This window comes from Scaptodrosophila lebanonensis, unplaced genomic scaffold (assembly GCF_003285725.1).
Source record: "Scaptodrosophila lebanonensis strain 11010-0011.00,11010-0021.00 unplaced genomic scaffold, SlebRS2 tig00000024-arrow-pilon, whole genome shotgun sequence".
In the NCBI taxonomy this organism is placed as follows: domain Eukaryota; kingdom Metazoa; phylum Arthropoda; class Insecta; order Diptera; family Drosophilidae; genus Scaptodrosophila; species Scaptodrosophila lebanonensis.
In genome coordinates, this window is record NW_022060538.1 from 17,614,693 (window position 1) to 17,634,091 (window position 19,399).

Genomic DNA, 19,399 nt, shown 5'->3' on the forward strand with positions numbered 1-19,399 from the left:
TGTGAAATATTATAATATCGTAATAGAGTTCAACTATTGTTGCAGCTTCAGAGTACATGCCGTTGACGTTGGTTGTCATGTCAGCACAGCGTTTACTGTTGTTTAACTTAGTTTTAAGAGCGTGGTATGCATAACTGCATAGAAATTGAAGGAAAACTCTCATATTGCATGTAGCATAGAAGAAGAGGAGAAATAAAATCGATGTCACTGGCTTTTGCTTTTGCTTGATGGCGCGGTCGGTCACAGGAAGTCCTCCTCAATGACTCAGCCAATTTGCAATCCTTTGTGTCATTACACAAAGCTTCCGCAGAGAACACATAAAAGACTCTGCCTTCGGCGGCTTAGATCAGGAGGGGGCGGGAGAACGCCTCCAGCAACGATACGCTGCAGCAATCAAAGCCCTTCGACGCAATAGCAGCTGTAGAAGCAGCAGCCAACAACCAACAACCGGCAACCAGCAGCCATATTAATCCTTCATTGGCAATCAGGCAGTTGCTGTTGCTTCAGTTGCTTCAATCGCTTCTGTCGGTTGTGCTTCGTGAACCTATGCGCGTCACACTGATGAACTTTGGCAAGTGTGGCAAGTGCATGACGGGAGCTGTCGGTGGGGATACGGCTTGAGACGAGAAGCAGCGGAAGTTGTAAAAACGCCAACGCGGCACAAAGAAAACCAGAAGAAAGCCATGGAGAACAAAAGGAAGGTGAAGGGGGACGGGCAGTACCAAAATTCGTGCGTCCCTGCTGCCTCGTTGGGTGGCTAGCTCCATGCTCCTTGCCTCATCAAATTGTTTGCTTTTATTGCTCTTAACCAGTGGCACGGAACCGATTATAGTATTCGGATTTGGATTCAGATTCATGCACAGCCCGAGGGCATTCGTCAAGCGAATAGCTAGCGTGGCAGGCAGCTTTGGATGGCAATTCGAGCAATTGTTTTGCCAAGTTCACCCCCTCTTTGTCCCGTTTTTTTCTTTTTGTTTCTTTCTTTATTATTTCCTTTGCTGCTCCGACTGCCGCTTTTGTGCAGGGGCATAAGCACTGATTGATTGATTAGAGGCTTGTGCTGCGGGTGAAGCGTTTATGAGTGTGTGTTTATATATATGTGTGTGCTCCGTTCCCACTCTCTCCCACTTCTGTTAATGAGACGCCCTCGAGCAAGTGTCGCATCAATCAAGCGCACATTTAATGCCCTATATGTAAGAAAATGTTCGGAAAAAACGATTTCTCTTGATTTGCCATTATTGTTTAGGCGGCAGCAGCGGCAATTGCGAAAAAATCTACACAACGAGGTGTGTGCTCAGCTGACAGTTAGCGATTAGCAAGTGATTCCTGCTCCACAACAATGAATCACTTAAATGAATGATTGCCAAGCTCTCCGCCCCTATTGTGGCGGTCGTGTCTGGCTTTAAGCGATGCCGAAAGTTTCCATCAAATCTGAAGCAATTTTCATAAGGAATAATGTCGGTCCCTTAAATTACATACGTGCATACTGTATAGCAGTGATAAAGCTATTGATTTGATAAAAATAATATTTATATATAAATATTTGCATGTGAGGCTGTAAAATATTTGTGCAAGAGCAAATAAATCCCTCGCAGTTCCGCTATTTACAGCTTTAGGAAAGTATTTTCCATCATACTACTGTAGTAGTACAAGTATAAGTATATAAACATACTAAAAAAAAATAAAATTTTAAACATAGTTTGAATATTATTTTAACAATTTTTTTGTTGTCGATTGATTTGTAATTTTTAATTTGACTGGGGACTTTTGAATAAAATTGCCTTGATATTAAAGGTGACATAATGATTCGAAGATGATTCTGAACTAAGGAATTTTAAGGAATTTTTTAGTTAATTTTTGTTTACAACTTGGGCTACATTATTTTAGTAGGGATCCCTATCTTTTGCGCAAATATAATATAGCCTATGTTAACGGGAGATACTGTAGCTTCCAAACAGTGAAATAATCCTTTAAATTGGTCCAGTAGTTTCGGAGCCTATTCAATTCAAATAAACAAAAAAAACAATTAAATCTTTCCTCTTTATTAAATTATAGTATAGAAGTCATACCGAATGAGTGTATGCTAAAGCAGAACAATTGTGATTGTCTATTAACAATTTATAGGAAATAATTTAAGTAATAATATATGTATGCTCAAACGAGTATAAGCATTTGCTATCGGAACAAGCCAACAATTCTGCAAGTGTATTGGAAGCGCAAATAAGTGAAACATACAAAAAAGGCTCAAGTTGCCTATTACCAGTTCAAGGATAATCGTATGATCTTCACATCTGAACCCTAAACCGATTTTGCAGCATAAGTGGCCAGCTGATGAGATATACATACTATTCTATATATTAGTAAATTGGTTACGTGGCCAGTTAACTCAAATGTCGTAGAACGTGGCATGAAATCAAGAGAAATCGATTACAGCTGCCAGTTGCTGCTATTATTGTACTCGATTTCAGTGCGACCCACAATGTTGTAGTCAATTCTGCTGCTTGCTCAGCATTGTTGCATGTTCGGACAGCCCGGACTATCCGGACTATCCAGCTGCCATTCAACAAAATCATGCCCTCAATTGACATTCATTCTGATATAGTCTTTGCTGCTGCTGCAGCACAAATGCCTCTGTGCCTCAAATTCCATGTATCAGTGCCAAGCCGGACACAGAGTGTCCAGCACAGGATAATAGGAAGAACCCAATTCGGAGCAGACCTTACTCCTCCCCTCACTCTCCCTCTCCCTCTCCCTCTGTGGCTACAGCTATCTGTCTCAAACGAAGTACTCATTATCAGTTGAAATGTTGTCAATTACGGATTTTCGTTTGTTTTGTTTTGATTTGACTTTCGCATTTGAATATCCGCCATTCTCATTCTCATTCCGATTTACATTTCTTGTCAGGGATATTTTCCGCTTCCTTCCAGCTCCAACTCCATTTCTAACTTCATCCCGACCCAAAGCTGAATTATTTTCTATTAAGCTCCATGCCATTTTCAAAGCTCAGTAAGCACTGGGAATCGCTTATGATGAGCTCTTATTGGTAGTATTGCAAACTTTTCACATAAAAAATTAATTTGATTATTTTAAGATGGCAGAAGAGAGAGTAGGAGAGCGTATCGCTTTCTTCGCTGCCCCAGTTTTTGTTGTTTGCGTAGATTTCGTTAATGATGCCATAATCAACTGTTTTATTACACTTTAAAAAACTTAAGCGCACGCATACAGATACATGCGAATTAATAAGTATATACAGACACTGCAAGCTTTTATTATGGGTTTGGTAACTTTTTTAATTATGTCCTTCGCAGGAAGTGCATGAGTCAAAGAGTGTTTGTCTGAGCGCAGATTGGGGGGACACAAGCCGGTTGAATGTATGTTATAAACGGGTTAAAGGACAGCAGCGGGGTAGCGATATTTGTTCTGATGCTGTTGCAATACTTGTATATATTTCCACTCAATAATATAACAATGTATGTTTTTAATTTAAAGATAGCGTTAGCTATATTTTTAATCAACGTATTGGTCAATGAATCTGTTTTTGCTTATATATATAAATAAGGACATTCTTGTTGCAAACTAGGATTAGGAATTTATTGCTCGATCTATAAAATTCGAGGACCCCGGACTCACTACCGCATAAATGTACTGTCTTTAATTCTAACGTACTCATAGCGATAAGCGATTGCATTCAAAACTTTCACTATCATTCATTAGTGGCATAATTAATTTCCACTTGCTTTCTTAAATCAAAGCGCAGCTCTCCTCTTTGTTTATGCATGTAAGTATGTGTGTGTTCTGGTATGGTATGGTGACGGGAATATAGCATTGAGAGGAAAATTTCAATTAAAATCATAATGAAATATTTGAAAATTGTTTTTATTAAATTTATGCGAAGAATGAATTTCGGAAATTCCTATGACGAAACAAAGAAACAACAACAAAAACAATTATAATCAGGCCAATGGCTGACAACAAAAACAATAGCATAATAACAATGAAGAGCCAACAACCAAGAACCGCAAAGCATCCGCCTCTGTGCTTCATCATAACACAAACGAAGGAGTGTGTGTTTGTGTGCGTGCGTGTGTGTGTGTGTGTGTGTATGTTTATGTATGTATATTAGTTGCAGGAGACCGGGTAACTTTTAACAATAAAACAGACATTAAAGTTGAAATTGTGACTGGAGAGAAAGCGGATCGGATCGTAGACGCATTCTGCTCTGCTCCAGTTAATCTAACTTAATCGACTACACTACAACAATAATATTTAAATTTAATTTTAATGCTCACATGAGAGCATTTAGTATGGCAACCGCACGCATAAATTTTGCCCACACGGCCAACTGAAAACACTGAGCCGGGCTAACAAATCGAATCGGCTCGTTCTCGACCTCAATCTAATTCCACTCCACTCCGGCCACTTCGCATCGCTATCGTATCGCTCTGGATGTGATGGTGCCTTTGTTCAAATTGCTCGGCCAAGCAGCTCGATTTTGAAGTCCAACATTCGCAAAATGACACGCAAATATTAAAGGCAGTAGCCGAAAACCAAGCAAACTGAATGAAACGGCGTCCAAGTAGATGCCTCGACTGGCATGCAAAAGCAGAATGTGAAACGCAGTTGTTTAGCCTAGTGTTGGGTTAATGCGACTGCCAGTATACCCAGGACATTGACGAGCAAGGACGATGAGTATAGAGCTGAGGGCTGAACGCAAAACATTTTGAATTGCTGCAAATAACTTTGAGACGAGGTTTTGCACGCTTAAAAGCACAGCATGATTGGAGAGTTGTGTATGTGTATCTGTGTGTACATGTATTGCGGACTCGGTGGACACTGTTGTGTGCTCTTGCCTTTTGGTCAAGGCAACGACAAGCGACTAACTTCACTAACATGCTGGCTGTATCTATGTGTGTGTGTGTTGTGCGTTTGTGTGTATGCCACATTTACGGATGCGGAAATGGTATTTAAAATTAAAAGCAGTAAATGGCTGGGCATTATGGCATAAGAGGTTTATGTTTATGCTCTGGATAATACAAAGAATGTGCAGGCGATGTGAGCATGTAAAGGAGCACACAAAATGAATATGCAATAAATACTTAAAGTCTGTACGAGTATGTGTGTAAATTCTTGTGTGTATGTGTCGAGCTGCCTTAATCGTTAGTCAGCAACAATAATAAGTTTTTAATGCGCCAGAAGCAACGAGTCTGAATGTCTGCACAGTCGATGTAAAGAAATTTAAATTAAATAACGTTGCTTTATCCTTTCTTTAATAGGTCGCACAAATGAAACTAAAACGAGTCTTTGAGTTTGTCCCTTCATCTTCTCAGCACATCCAACATCCCAATATCTTTTTAAACATCGATTGCCTATCAAGAGGATTTATATGTATATATTGAGTTGGTTTTCACAAGCTTCTCTTTAATTAGTTAATGAGTTAGTATCTTTGTGCAAGCTAGATAGTTATACAAGAGCGCGATCAATATTTATTGCATGATGAGTCCATTTAAAATACAAAACTAATATTCTTACATCTATATAATGCCCTTCTTGCTGTAGACCATAATATATTTATAGCATATTTGTTTTGATTCTGAATAATGCCTCAATGGCAATAAGCTGCTGCTGTTCGATTTTCAACTTTTGGCCATAAGCTTTGTTTGCGGCTGCCAGACTAACAACGAATCTCTTGCCGATTTTGTGGCTTAATTGATACAAGGGAGTTGGAGAGAGAGAGAGAGAGAGGGAGGGAGATGCCAAACTACACAGTCACAGTTAGAGTCCTTGCAACAACTCACACAAGTTTTGTTAGCAAGAAAACAATGTGTATGGGAAGTAAGTAAAATGGAGCAACTGGCCAAAGTTACAAATGCAGTCAGCATCAGGAATAGAAGAAGAAGCGCCCTGACTCCGTCGACATGGCACACAGCAGTTGACAATTGTTTTCAATGGTCGGTGGTCAGTTTACTGCTGAACACCTTCCCTGCTCGCCCGCGGTGTACCCTCGAGCAAAACAAATCAATTTCGGAACGCAGACAGCTAACGAAAGCATTGAAGACAACGGACCACAGTCAATAGCGAGGAGACAACAGACAACTGGAGCTGCAAGAGATACGGAAACAAAAACAGAAATAGAAGCAGGACTGAGCAATGCAGTCTGTCAATCAACGACACGCCTGCTTATTGAGCTCCAGCTGAAGTTTCAGATGTGGGGCACACGTGGCGTATGCGTAATGACATTTTGCAATATGCACATAGATGTATACGTACATACTATACTCGTATATATATCAATGTACGTTGTTTAGTTAAAGGTTTTCTCTGTCTGTGCTCAACGTGTGACATTGCCTTTGAGGCGGAAAGTTTAAGTCACGTATCTGTGTCTCAACGATGGGGACGACAACGACAACGACAAAGTTGCATAGACAAAGTGAAGTGCTTCACATGTCATTGCAGCAAGGCTCGCAAAAGTTTGTTGAGCTGCTTTTCTGTCAATTTACTAGCACTGCGTTTGGCTCTCATGTGTGTATGAGTGTGTCTACACAAATGATAAAATAGCTGCAAAAAAAAAGCACATGAGTGTTAGAATTGCAACAAAAAGCGTTTCAATTTTCACCAACTGAAAAGCTTAGTTTCCCTCGTCGCTCTTGTTTTTTGCTACTCAAAATAGTTATCAATAAGCGCAAGTACTTAGTTGATGTTGTTCTTCTTCCTGATAGTCCCAAATGCGTGTATCCAGCTTGTCATCTGTATCAAAAGTTAACCTTCCCTTAATGGCAACCATCTATGGCAGCTCGAGCAAAAAGCCAGCAGATTTTATAAAATAATAATTACGAAAAAATGAGTTCAAAGAGTTTACCGCATTAGTCAAATTTTTTTAACTGAAAATTATGCAAAAGTTGTTAATATGACTTTAGATTAAGCTGATTCATGAAATGTTCCGGTTTGGCTTAAGATATGAGCTTAAAGAGGCGTTATACAGGAGGATCATAAGTATATGAGCTTTAATGCAAGTAGGGCGATTATAAGAGTCAACTCCTCAGCAATTGGGATAATGGTGAATTTATATTGCGTTTCACAAAAGCGCTATTTTAAGTAATTTTAATTGAAAAGCTCAATTGCAAGTCTGCACCTTCCATCATGTGGAATATTGTAGTTGACTACATTTCTTCTGTTCTTTACGAATAACTTCAACTGTGCTTGAAACTTTCGTACTTTACTTTTGTGCCAACTTTACATGAATATAGTACTTGTATAATATATAAATAGATATAAATGCGTACTTATGCCTAGCACTTTGCCACTCTAAACTCTTTGCAGTGTGTGCACTTGACTGCAGCTTGAACCCAACACAACGAAATGGCCAACAGGCGGGCACACGACACAGTCGCGATCCTCGTCGGGCCGTCTGCAGGACAATCCCTACATGCGCAACAACAACACCAACCACAACAACTGCAACAGCAACAGCAATGGAAACAGCAACAACAAAGACGGCGACATGTAGGAATCAGAAAAGGAAGCATCTTCACTACTTTATATAAAACTTTCAATATGCTGGCGATGAGCTGGATTATAATCTCCGATTTATTGCTCACTGGTAAGGACAACAGGCATTTACATTATACTCGTAGAGTGCATGCATTTGGCTTATTGCGGTTGCCTTCCTGTCTCTCTGTTTATGCACATATGTATATACATACATACTATATGTACATGCATATTACACGTGAGTGTGTAGGGTCTGACGAATGCGGTCGCCTGACTGCCCTGCCATGTTAAACAAGTTGAATTTATTATGCCAACTGCGTGCGTCAATGTGGTTAAAATTGATTATTTAATTTGCCAAATAACTGTTAATATTATGCACAGCCAACACACACACACTCCCACACACACACACACTCTTACACTTGCACACTCGGCAAATTGCAGTCAATTTATTAAATATAACGAGCATGGTTGGCTGCTCACATCGTTAAATTTTACACCAACATTTTTGATTAATATCGGTTTGTTCAATTAAAGTTGCCATAATTTGGCGAACCACAGTCAACCGACCAGGCGACGCATTGAGCGGCATGCCGCTTTGCCGCTTTGCTTTGCATTGAAATGATATGTGGGCGTGTGTCCCGCAGTTCATTTATTATACTCTGTACATGAAATGTACAAGAGTATATTAGGTTTGCGCGAGCTGAAAAATGTAACAGGCAGAAGGAGGCGTGGCAGACCCCACAAAGTATATATATTCTTGATCAGCATGACAAGACGAGTCGATTAAGCCCTGTCTGTCTGTCTGTCCGTCCGTCCGTATGATCACCTAGATCTCAGAGACTATAAGAGCTAGAGACACAAAGATGCCTTATGTGTGTACACTATACGAATTTGTTTTATTTTTATGATTCCCCCCCCCACTTCCCCCCTATGGGGGTTTTCCCGATTTTCCATTCGTATAATCGCCTATATCTCGGAGACTATAAGACCTAGGAACACCAAATTTTAGTCCCAGACGCCTTATGTGAATACGCAGAAAATGTATATTTTGGAATTTCCCCCCTCTCCACCGCGATTTTGTCTAACTCCCGTTATTCTTGGAATTTCGAACTTATGTACCCTCTGTTGGTTATTATGTGTCCGTTTGCCAAGTTTCACTATAATAGACCGATTTAACAATAAGTTCTAACCATAAATATATTTGCTGCTGTAGCGCTGCTCAAGCGCTGCCTGCGGCTGTTGTTGATGTTGCTGTTTGGTTGACTGCTAACATGTTTACACAGAGACGAATAGATGCGCATAGGCATACATACACTCACACAGATGCAATTGCTAAGTAAATGTGCAATTATACACCATTTACGTGAGTTTGAATACCGAGAAAGGTAAAATGGATCAATAATTTTTTTTTAAATTTCTTAATTTTTTTATTTTCTATAATTATTGTAAACATATGTACAGAGTATTTCAAAGTCGGGACACCCGACTTTAGCTTTTTTTACTTGTTTGCATTGCGTATACGCACCGTGCGCACTGGAGCCCTTATGTGTGAGCGATAGTGATGAAAATTGAATGATTTATGATTGGCGATATGCGAAATGATTGAAGTCTTCATTTAAGGTTACTTTTACGCATTATTTTATATGGCCATTGTCATCGTGACCGTGATTCAACAAACGCAGAATAGTAGATTCGTTAGAGCATGCAAGCAAAAGCTGCAATTACAAATTTGAATTCAGCTTACCTAAATTTTATAATCTCACAGGTGGCATTTATCATATTGGAAAGTTACCAACTTTTAATTGATCTAAACACTTTAATTTAATGCAATTTAATTTTGAGATATGGGTATGTTCATTTTTATTAGAACTCCCAGATATCCGAGATATACAAAGAATTAATACGAATATATTCATTTTGCATTGTCGAAAACACAGCGATTAAGTCACGCAATCCGTTATTTTTTGGGCAGCATTGGTATGCATTTGTTATATATATGATTTAAAGCAACGAGCACATTGCATTTTCAATTGTAAGCAAAAAGAGAATGCAGGACAAAGCAGTACAGGTCATAAAAAATGATTTAAATTAAATTAAATGTAATCCAAAGTCGAAATTGTCGCGCTTCCAACTCCACTCCCCCCTCCCTCACACTATTGCAACCCTTTCAGTCCATATAGCAGAGTATTGTCATAAATTAACATGTGCCAATGGCGTAATTAAGTTTCTGAGTAGCGACACTCTCATAATCGAATTCGAATTGTTGGCACATGGCGTACGCAAATATTTGCGCACTTTAAACACACATTCGATTAATGGACATTTACGGCTCTTTAATACAACATTTTTTAACAACTCTGTCTGCCTTTCATTTTACAACACAGCACATTGTCTCAAGGATCTGAAGATATTCGTACCCGAAGCTGTCATCATGGGCAATGCAGCGACATTGTCTTGTCAATACGATTTGGAGCAGGTAAGTGACACTTCCTTAAGAAGCAGCACAGACAGTGGCAACGACAACGATGATGGCTTACTTAATTATTATAATTACTAGCACTTTGTCTTGCAAGCTGTCGTTCTTCTTGCTCTTATTGTTGCTGTTGCTGTTGCTGTCGTTGTTGTTGTCGCCTGCGCCACTTTCCATTCACACTTTTCATTAACGCATTGCATGCCATTGCACGGTGTGCTTTTTATTCACCTTCTCCTCCAACATCTTCTGCTTCACAGGCTGCGTTGTATTCGGTCCGCTGGTACTTTGGCAACGAGGAATTCTATCGCTATGTGCCGCGAGAGACGACGCCGACGCTTGTCTTCCCTGTTTCGGGCATTAATGTTGATGTAAGTATCCTTGTGTAGCTGTGTATGTATGCGTGTGCAAAGGAGAAATATTTAAACAGTCCACGCTGACGGCAAATATGCAGCACTTTATAGTATCGCTCGCAATTAAATAAATTTTATTGCTGCGATTGTAGAGATATAGACGGATAATTGGAAAAATATATATTATTTTGAAATACAATAGACAGGTGTCCAATTCCACCATTTAAAAGCAAATGGTTGGTTCAAATAAAAATACTTAGATTAGGCAGAACATGTAAAATGAATTTGTTTTATATGCAAACCCAATTAAGTTATCAAAGATATGTGCCAAATTTAATTTATATTTATTTAGTTTAATGTTCCTTCCCGTACTATTTTCTATTTATTTGAAATTCATATTTCTCAAGCAAAAATATATTCATATTGATTTTGCATTGATTGTATAAATTTCTTCTGTTAGCAAAACAATCAATCTCAATTGTTTAGTCGCACATTTTTGAATAAATTTACAAATCCATATAGTCGGCCGACTTAAAGTCATTTTAATGGCACCCAAAATTTGCGATTAATAACTATAAATTTTGATAGCACAACTGCTTTTTCGTACAAATGGAACGCTAAGCTTGTAATATACATAATGTATGATCCTTTGTGCAACACGTTGGCCACCATTATCATGATAATGCGGCGGTGGAGGTAATGATAACGTGTAACTGGTGTTGTTGTTGCACAATACAATGTCGATGGTGCTCCAGGTTGGCCCTTACTATATACTGCGTACTGCCGGGTCCATGGGCTATTTCTCTCCATCATCGACACTGGGGAGGGTAGGATGAGAGGGGTCGTGCACTATACACCGCTCTGTGGTTCGCTCGTCGGATGGGGTCGGGGATCTTTCTCCAACCTACGCCTCTTAACACACTGGTATACTAAGAAAAATAAGTGCACGGGAACTGAATCTACTCAAAACGAAACTTATCAATACAAGAAAACAATCAAAGGAACCTCAAAGTAAACTGCGGTCTCAAGGAACCACTCCTATTGATCGATGACCCATCGGCTTTGATAAGAAGAGAGATTACGCGGCGCTACGGAAAGTTATATGAAACTAGATGGAGTTGTCCATATCCTCGCCTGCACCCACCCAACCGTGGCAATTCGGGGAGGTAAATATTGTTAAGAATTGCCCCTATACAGAGACTAGGCCGCTATGGTTGATCCTTCTGTCAAGACTTGTCAAGACTTCATAAAATTTCAACTTACTTAAAAGTGTGATTAAATTATGTAATTCGGGCGAATTTTGGTAAGAAAAATATTACCACTATCTGTCTGGAACACTGCCGATAATATTTCCGATGTAATCATATGTGAAAGAGACGAGTCGCGGAAGGCCATAAGGTTTTTATCTTGGCACTTTCCTATGCTGAGTCTCGCACAAATATTTATGTATGTATGTATATCCACTGCTGAGATTCCTCACTATACGAGGCAACGATGCGAAATTCAACCCAACGCCAGAGGTCTTCAGTCGTCGACGGTAGAGTTTCCCCAGTATTTTATATGTAATTTACGTAATTTTCACCATTAAAATATAACTTGCACTTTGCTTGTAGTATTGTTTCGTAGGAACGTCTGCGTCACTTGCCAATTGAAATCAGAAAGAACAAACGACTGCGAAGCGTTTTGCAACGTACCTACTCTTTGCATTGTGAGAGAGAATCCTAATGGGATCTTTCCAGCAGCTGAATATTTCTACTCTAACTTCGAAAGAGAGAGGGAGAGCATTTGGGAACTTAAACGGTTGTTGAATTGGCTATGGTTGCTTAGTTGCCTAAACATTAACCCAACAAATTCCTTGTCCACTACAAGCTACGGCAATTTCTAAAGATGCAGAAAACCAAATACCCGCATAAGGATTCTACAATCATTCGCATTTGTGAATCAACTAAAAAATGCATATAGTCGGCAGATTTAAAGTCATTTCAATGGCCTTCAAAATTTCCGATTGTTTAAATAGGTGTAATTTTGATAGCACAAATGCTTTTTTGTAAAAGTGGAACGCCTAACTACTAGTATTTCTGAATATGCTGAAAACCAAATAATCGTATATATAGTAGATTCTACAAAAACTTCACACTTCTCATTTTTGTGCATTCGAGCGCAAGTACGCGCAGATACATAGACATATATGTATAGTATGTACTTGTATATTGGATGCCTTTCTACTTGTTGTTCTACATGTCAATTTAATGAACAAATCGCAGAACATCCTGCCCCGCAGCCACGCCTCCTATCACCGCTACTGCTGCTGCAGCAGCTGATGAAAGCAAGCGACATTTTGTCTGCCCATGTGTTTCGCGCAAGGTTTGCATTTTACAAATGGAAATGGAAAATATTCAAATATTGTGCAAATATTTAAATGTGGACAATGGCGGTAGCGGCAACACATGCAGTCCCGAACCATAAAACAGACAAACGTGGCTAGGGCCGCAGCTCGCTTGTTTATTGTATGGCAGCAAACAGGACGAACCAAACACATGCATACAACGCTACAATGTACGTATGTGTGTGCGTGTGTTACAATATTTGAACGCAATTTTATTTACAGTTCTGCGACGTTGTGTGTGAAATATTCTGCACAATTTGAAAACTGCTTCTACAACTAACTGAAATATTGCACACACAGTTATGTGAAAATAGTTTATCGCGTCGCGTTTTAGTCGCAAAATGGAAAAAATATATATATATTTTATACTCACATACTCTACCTAGAAATTTCTTTGTTGCGCAGCTCATTAATAAAAGCGCCAGCCACAGAGTGTTTTTTTGGAAAGAGTGCGCAGTGCAATGCTGACCCACAAATGTCCGCCGTGACTGTCCAGGGCAGTACACCATAGTGCCAAACACTATTTTATACTCTCCCTAGAGATCTGTAAGGGTGTATTGTTTTTGATGTGTAATTTTGTAGTATCTAGAAAAAGGAAGGGTAGACCACACGTTCAAAGAAACATAAACATGTACTAAGTATATGATCAGCACGATGGACCGAATCCAAATCGCAATGTCCGTCTGACTGTCGATCACTATCACTATTCACTATCTGCCTTATAAAATATAGAATATTGAGAATATATACGTATGAAAAGCTTTTTGTCTATAAAGATACATACTATATAAAAGTATTTAGGGACTAAATGGGGTCTTGTCATATCACGTTGTTGGTCTGTTGTTGTTCTCTGGTTATGCATGTCTGATGAAACTTAAAATGAGAGTAAGAGAAAAGGAATTTACGATGTTGAGTAAAATGGGGGCTAAATTGTCATATTAAGCACATTACAATGGTATTAAAAATATATTAACCTAAATATATTGGGGACTATAGTATAACATTCAACAAATCAAAATACACAATTTAAGGTTTAAGAATTGGAAACACTCAGCCTTTTTTACATGAGTAATCCCTTGTAAAAATTATGAGGCATTTTTTTTATGTGTTGTTAAAAACAACAACAACAGCAGCGGCAACAAAAAAAAAAAAACAAAACTGCCCCTCGGCTTGGGTAACGCAACAGAAAAAATCGCTTGTCGTAATCATAAATAAATAAAATTGAATTTTCCATGAAAAATTTGTATACGAAAATAAATTGAAAACGCATTCGTCCGCACATAAAATTCAAACTCATTTACCAACACTTCATGCAACATTTCTCAAATTTTCGTTGCTCACTCCGTTTGTTTGTGTGTGCGCGCAGATACGGGTGCTGGCGTCGAGGAAGGCGGGGGGCTGTGCAGGGCATTAAATAATAATAAATAATGACAAAAAGAGCGAACGAGCGAAAATCGCATCAATATTTATTTTGTGTAAGCAAAACAAAAGCAAACGCAGCGAGCAGAGTTCGATGCTTATAAAAATAATTCTCTATGCCTTTGGTAATCAAACAAAAGGGGTCCGCAATAATGGGGGTTACTGCAAGGGTGGCGAATTACAACATTGCTGATTGATTGGCAGTGGATTGGCCAGCAGAAGAAGACTTGATTAATTTACTTTGATTGGCCTGCGCGTTTCTGTCTTTAATTTGCCATGCTGATGAAATGTGCTATGAAAATAAAGAAGAGACAAGCTGACATGACTTTTAAATGCGCTTTACTATTTCTGGGCTTTAACTAAATCACTAAACTGGACTTTATATAAAAGGTTGATTTCCAAGTAATACCGATAACGATTTTCATTTTTAAAACTTTAATCGTATGAGGAAAAATACGTATTTTTTATTCCAATTAAATACGATGATGTTTTTTGGTATAACCTCGCCATTTTCTTTCACACTTTATCATACTAACACATAATCGATAATATATCATGGATATAAAATATATATCTAGCTGCTTGGATGTATTTTTTTTAAGAGATAGTCTGGTTAACGTGTTACACATATAACGAAAAATGTTAATATACCTTGTGGGTGTAGGGAAAAAAGGGTAAAATATCGGAACAAAAATTCTAGGAATGCAGCACACGAACACGAACATGAGCCCTACTCAAATGTTAATTTGCCACTAATTAGCATTCAAAGGCATTTGTGCACTAATTAAATATTTCGATTGCAGCTGAATAAAGGGTCTGTGGGCTCTCGGTTAGCTCAGCGTGGGCGTGAACATTGGTGTTGCTAAGCACATTAAAGTAAATGGTAAATGGTTTTGGGCGGATGCAGCGTCAATCAATGCACGTTAATTATGTGCTTCTACTCGTATATACTTTTTGTGATTATTTTTCGCTGCATAAAGTCGTCTTACAGAACCAACGAATTGGAAACTATTCAAAAGGAGCGTACAGGCTGCTGGCTTTATTGAGGTTAACGCGCAAATTTGTAGCCTACTTATGTGCGCAAGTAGAATAAATAAATTTTAATTTAAGCACTCCCTTTTCTTCTTGTTTTCCCCTTGAACGTTTCGTTAGTTTTTTTGTGTGTATAGTATGTGCTGATGCCAACAAACTACTTCAGATGCAATGAGCTATGAACCGCAAAAGGTGAAAAGTATAAGAAAGGGAGATGGCAATAGGGAAAGAGGAAAGGAGGGATAGTGAGAGGGCGCTTTTTAATGCAAATAATTTAGCTGCAGACACAGAAGAGCTTGCAATTAACTTTGAAGGTTAGTTGCACTGCAACCAAATGCAACGAGGCGTGTTAAAACAGAACCAAAAGAATATTACAAAAAAAAAAAAAAAAATTCGCTCAGCTGGCCAATATGCGTAAACGAAGAGAAAGGCAAGGTGGGCGAAGCAACGCAAAACTACGACTCAACGTAATTGAGAAAAATTAAGCACAAGCGCAATAGCCGCCAGCATTTCTAATTTAAATTGATACCGCAATGAACTAACGAATGAATTAATGAATGGATGTATATGTATGGGTGAATGAGCGAACGAACTAAAAACAAAAACCGATGCATACTGTGGTCAAAGGCCAAATGGAAATGGAATTATTAAGTTATGCCAAGGCAAATAGAGGCAGAACTAGAGGCAGGGGCAAAGTTCATATAGTGCATTGGGCCAACGTGTGGCAGGTGGCGCGATGGGTGGCTAGTGGTGCCCATTAAGACGAAATTGTGGCAAGTGCCGTAATTGAGATTAAAACATTATAACTTGACTTGTTTTACTTTTGCTCAAATCATTTCAACTGCTAAACACGCTTAATGAGAAAAGTTCATGCCAAGCAGCATTATGTATGTGTATAGAAGAACGTGTGTATATGTGTGTGTGTGTGTTTGAGTGTGTGAGTGGGCTGTTGTGCAGCAAAGGGTTGGTTGGCTTTGCGCCGCCTCACATGTGTGTGTGTGTGTGTGTGTGAGTGGGCGACTGTTGTGCCACTCGAGGGCAGCTCTTGAAAGGCAGCTGCAGCAGCGGCATAGGGTGGTGCTGGTCCTGGTGGTGGTGCACATGTCTGCGCCTGACATGCAATACACTTGTGACCGACCGCCTACTAGGTAGGTGCGGACGCCCGAGTGCACTTGCTCGTCCACTTAAGCGTTATTGGAATGTAAATGTATGCATATTAAGGCAAAAAGAAGCGAGTGCAGCCAACACCGCGTCAACAAACTTCAAAAGTCATTTAGACAGAGGGCGGTGGTAGTGGTGGTGGTGGTGGTGTCGGAGGCTAGACTCACTGCATAGAAAACATCTGAAACGTAGAATCCAAGTCAACATTACCACAACAACGGGAATGGAAAATAAACTCATTTCCTGTCGTTATGAAAATTGCACAAAATCATGTTTAATGTAATTAAATTTTTAATTTACACGCCTCGACAACGACACCGACAACAGCTACAACAACAAAAGCAACAACAGCAATAATGAAAGCAGGGGCGTGCCAATCGTTGCAATGATGCTGCCTGTGGTCAGAAGTCGTTTCAATTAAAAACACAATTACCAACAAAAGAACGTCGAGCCAGCCAGCAAGCGACCGCCTGCTGAGCGATAGAGGATGTGCCTCAGCTTCAACTGCCGCTCAAAAGTTTTTGCGGCTTATTCATTGTCCGCATTGTAGCAATAACAAAATTTCCACCAAAAAAGATGAGACAACGCTACAAGGCTTGGCACTAAAGGTCCTGCTACACTTTAAAAATCAAATTGTTCGAGAGGTGCCATTAAAACATATTCTTAAAAAAAAATATCGCACTAAAATTGTTGAGTGATAAAACTGTTTGCTTAAGATATTCCAATCCATAATAGATTGGAGAAGAAAAATAAAAGTATTCAATATTCATTTCTATCGGGTCGAATTGGAAAAACTAAAAATCTCGGCATAGGTTTTCTTGTTTCTAATTTTAAACATTAGTAAGTCGAGCGTTCTTCAATACCTATCATTTTTCATTTTCATATAGTTCGGCATGAAGGATTAAGTGACGGATAAAGTCGCTCTATTTTTTGCCAAGTGTTGTCTGTCTATTAGTGCCGAAATTTGTGACCAAAAAGTTTCGCACTGTCAACACGGAAGGAATTATTCCACATTAAGTTTGTGGTAATGGCATCACATACACACACAGACATTCACACCCAAAATGGCGTTGACTGCTGCCTCTATTGTTGGGCTGCTCGAGTGTTGGACTGTCGGCGTTGCTTTTAACATTGTTAATAACCCGGCACGCCTCACATTTATGCACAGCAATGTGCGCTTAAAATTAATGCACTTACCAGTCAAAAGCTGTTGGTGTACAACTGAGAGGGGGTACAGCTGAAAGGGGGGACCAGAGACAACAATGGCGACAACAGCAGTAGTGACAGCTTCAACAAAAGTACCTAAAAAGTTTGCTTTTGTGGTTCTGCTTGGGTTACTTTGCTGGGCATGCTTAAATTTTGGACGGTGCTTAATTAGATACACGCAATGCCAGTCACTTTGATGGCCTCGTAAGTCTCAAAACACTACTATGGCCCTCCTCGTCAAAGGCAGTGAATGGAACTTTGTGACCACTTGATAAGTCGGAAAATCTTTAGATACCATGAATGTGACAAGCGAAAGCAAACTTTAAAAAAAGCCATAAATATTATATTTAAATGTGAGAGACTAAAACGACTTTTGAAGCTTTCCTCCACGGTTTCACACTATTTTATTTTCACGATTAAATTTAAAATTCTTCATACGAAGAACTTAGCCAAAGCCGCATCCAACAAAAAATGATTTTAATTTTACGCTTTTATTACGAAGTAATGTTGACTACTATTTATCATTCAAATCCCAAAAAATCCTAATCAAACGAAGTCACTATAAATAAATTTTGTTATGCACCTTTTTGAAATTTGGAAAATCAAACTAGCTGAATTTGAAGTGGAAAATGCGGGCAAGAAATATCAACACTTTCGCAATGCTAAACCCATTAAATCCGTTTCCCTCTTGAATGGTGACAATTCAAAAACATTAGAAAAGAAAACTGAGATTAAACACAGTTTTTATCTTTTTATTCAAAGTATATAAATAATCCCTTGCATTGGAAGGGTTTATGATATATTTTTAGTGTTTCCACTACCGAATTCGTTATTATCATCCGCACTGTGGCACAGCTCCTCAAAGTATTTCAAATCTGTATGCTGTTGGTCTGTTGGTTGCGGCGCAACAAATTGACAAATTCAATAAATCAAGCCACAGTCACACAACATGAACATACATACTTGTATAGTACGGGTGTATGTATAATAAATAAAATAAAAAATCACACACACATGGAGTCGGACAGTAAAATGCATTCACCAAAAAAATGCGGCGTTGAGTGTGTAACTGGAAAACTGCAAAACTGCCAGCGCTGGCCACAATAGAATTCACATGACGCGCTCACAATGAGCACAATAAAAAGCCATGCATTTTCCAAACACCAAAAATGCACAACAGTAGCGAGCAGCAGTAGGAGCGGCAGTGGCAACAACCGCACCGGAAACATCTCATTCACTAAATTTGTGGTCGGTTTTTGCCAAAGCACGCTCCTGGGTGCGGGGGCGCACGCTGGAGCGCGACACACAGTCGAAGTTGTGAAATGCCAGCAGAAATAACAACAGCACTAACAAGAGCCACTGCAACAGAAGCAGCAGCAGTAGCAGCAAGACCAACTAAAGCTCAAAACAAGTACAGGAGGCATGGACACAGAATCAGGCCCACACACACACACCCATACATACGCACAGCGCGCCAGCAGCGCCGTTAGTTACAACAAAGCTCGAGGCAACGGAAATTCGGGATGACATAATACGTGCGCATATTTGTTTATGTGTGTGTGTATGTGTGCATGTGTGGCTGCCTGGCTGCCGCGACTTGAGTTGATACAGCAATAATTCATAAAGTGTTGCATGCAAACGAGCTGCAAGCAGCCAGCAGCTGAGGCACACGCACACACACTCACACATACTTCTACACTTCTCCACTAATAAAAATGAAATACTAAATCCGTAATTTTTTGGTTAGATAAAGCAATTGGTAAAGAACAAAATAAATCCTGATTTAAAACTTTATTAGTTATTGAAAATATACAAGCGCTCACATCGATCAGCACCTAATTCTTAATATACTCGTCTCTAAAAATATAACAATACTAAACG

The 19,399-nt window shown here is 39.2% G+C and overlaps 1 protein-coding gene across 1 annotated transcript in view; it reads left to right on the forward strand.

The window, feature by feature from the left end:
- Nucleotides 1-19,399, forward strand: part of LOC115621205 — a 93,877-nt gene that overhangs the window by 67,967 nt on the left and 6,511 nt on the right. The window contains exons 3-5 of the mRNA XM_030514786.1: nucleotides 7,318-7,597; nucleotides 9,876-9,967; nucleotides 10,222-10,332. Of these exons, the coding sequence (XP_030370646.1) occupies nucleotides 7,357-7,597; nucleotides 9,876-9,967; nucleotides 10,222-10,332 (444 nt within the window). The 5' untranslated portion in view covers nucleotides 7,318-7,356. The remainder of the gene's footprint in view (nucleotides 1-7,317; nucleotides 7,598-9,875; nucleotides 9,968-10,221; nucleotides 10,333-19,399) is intronic.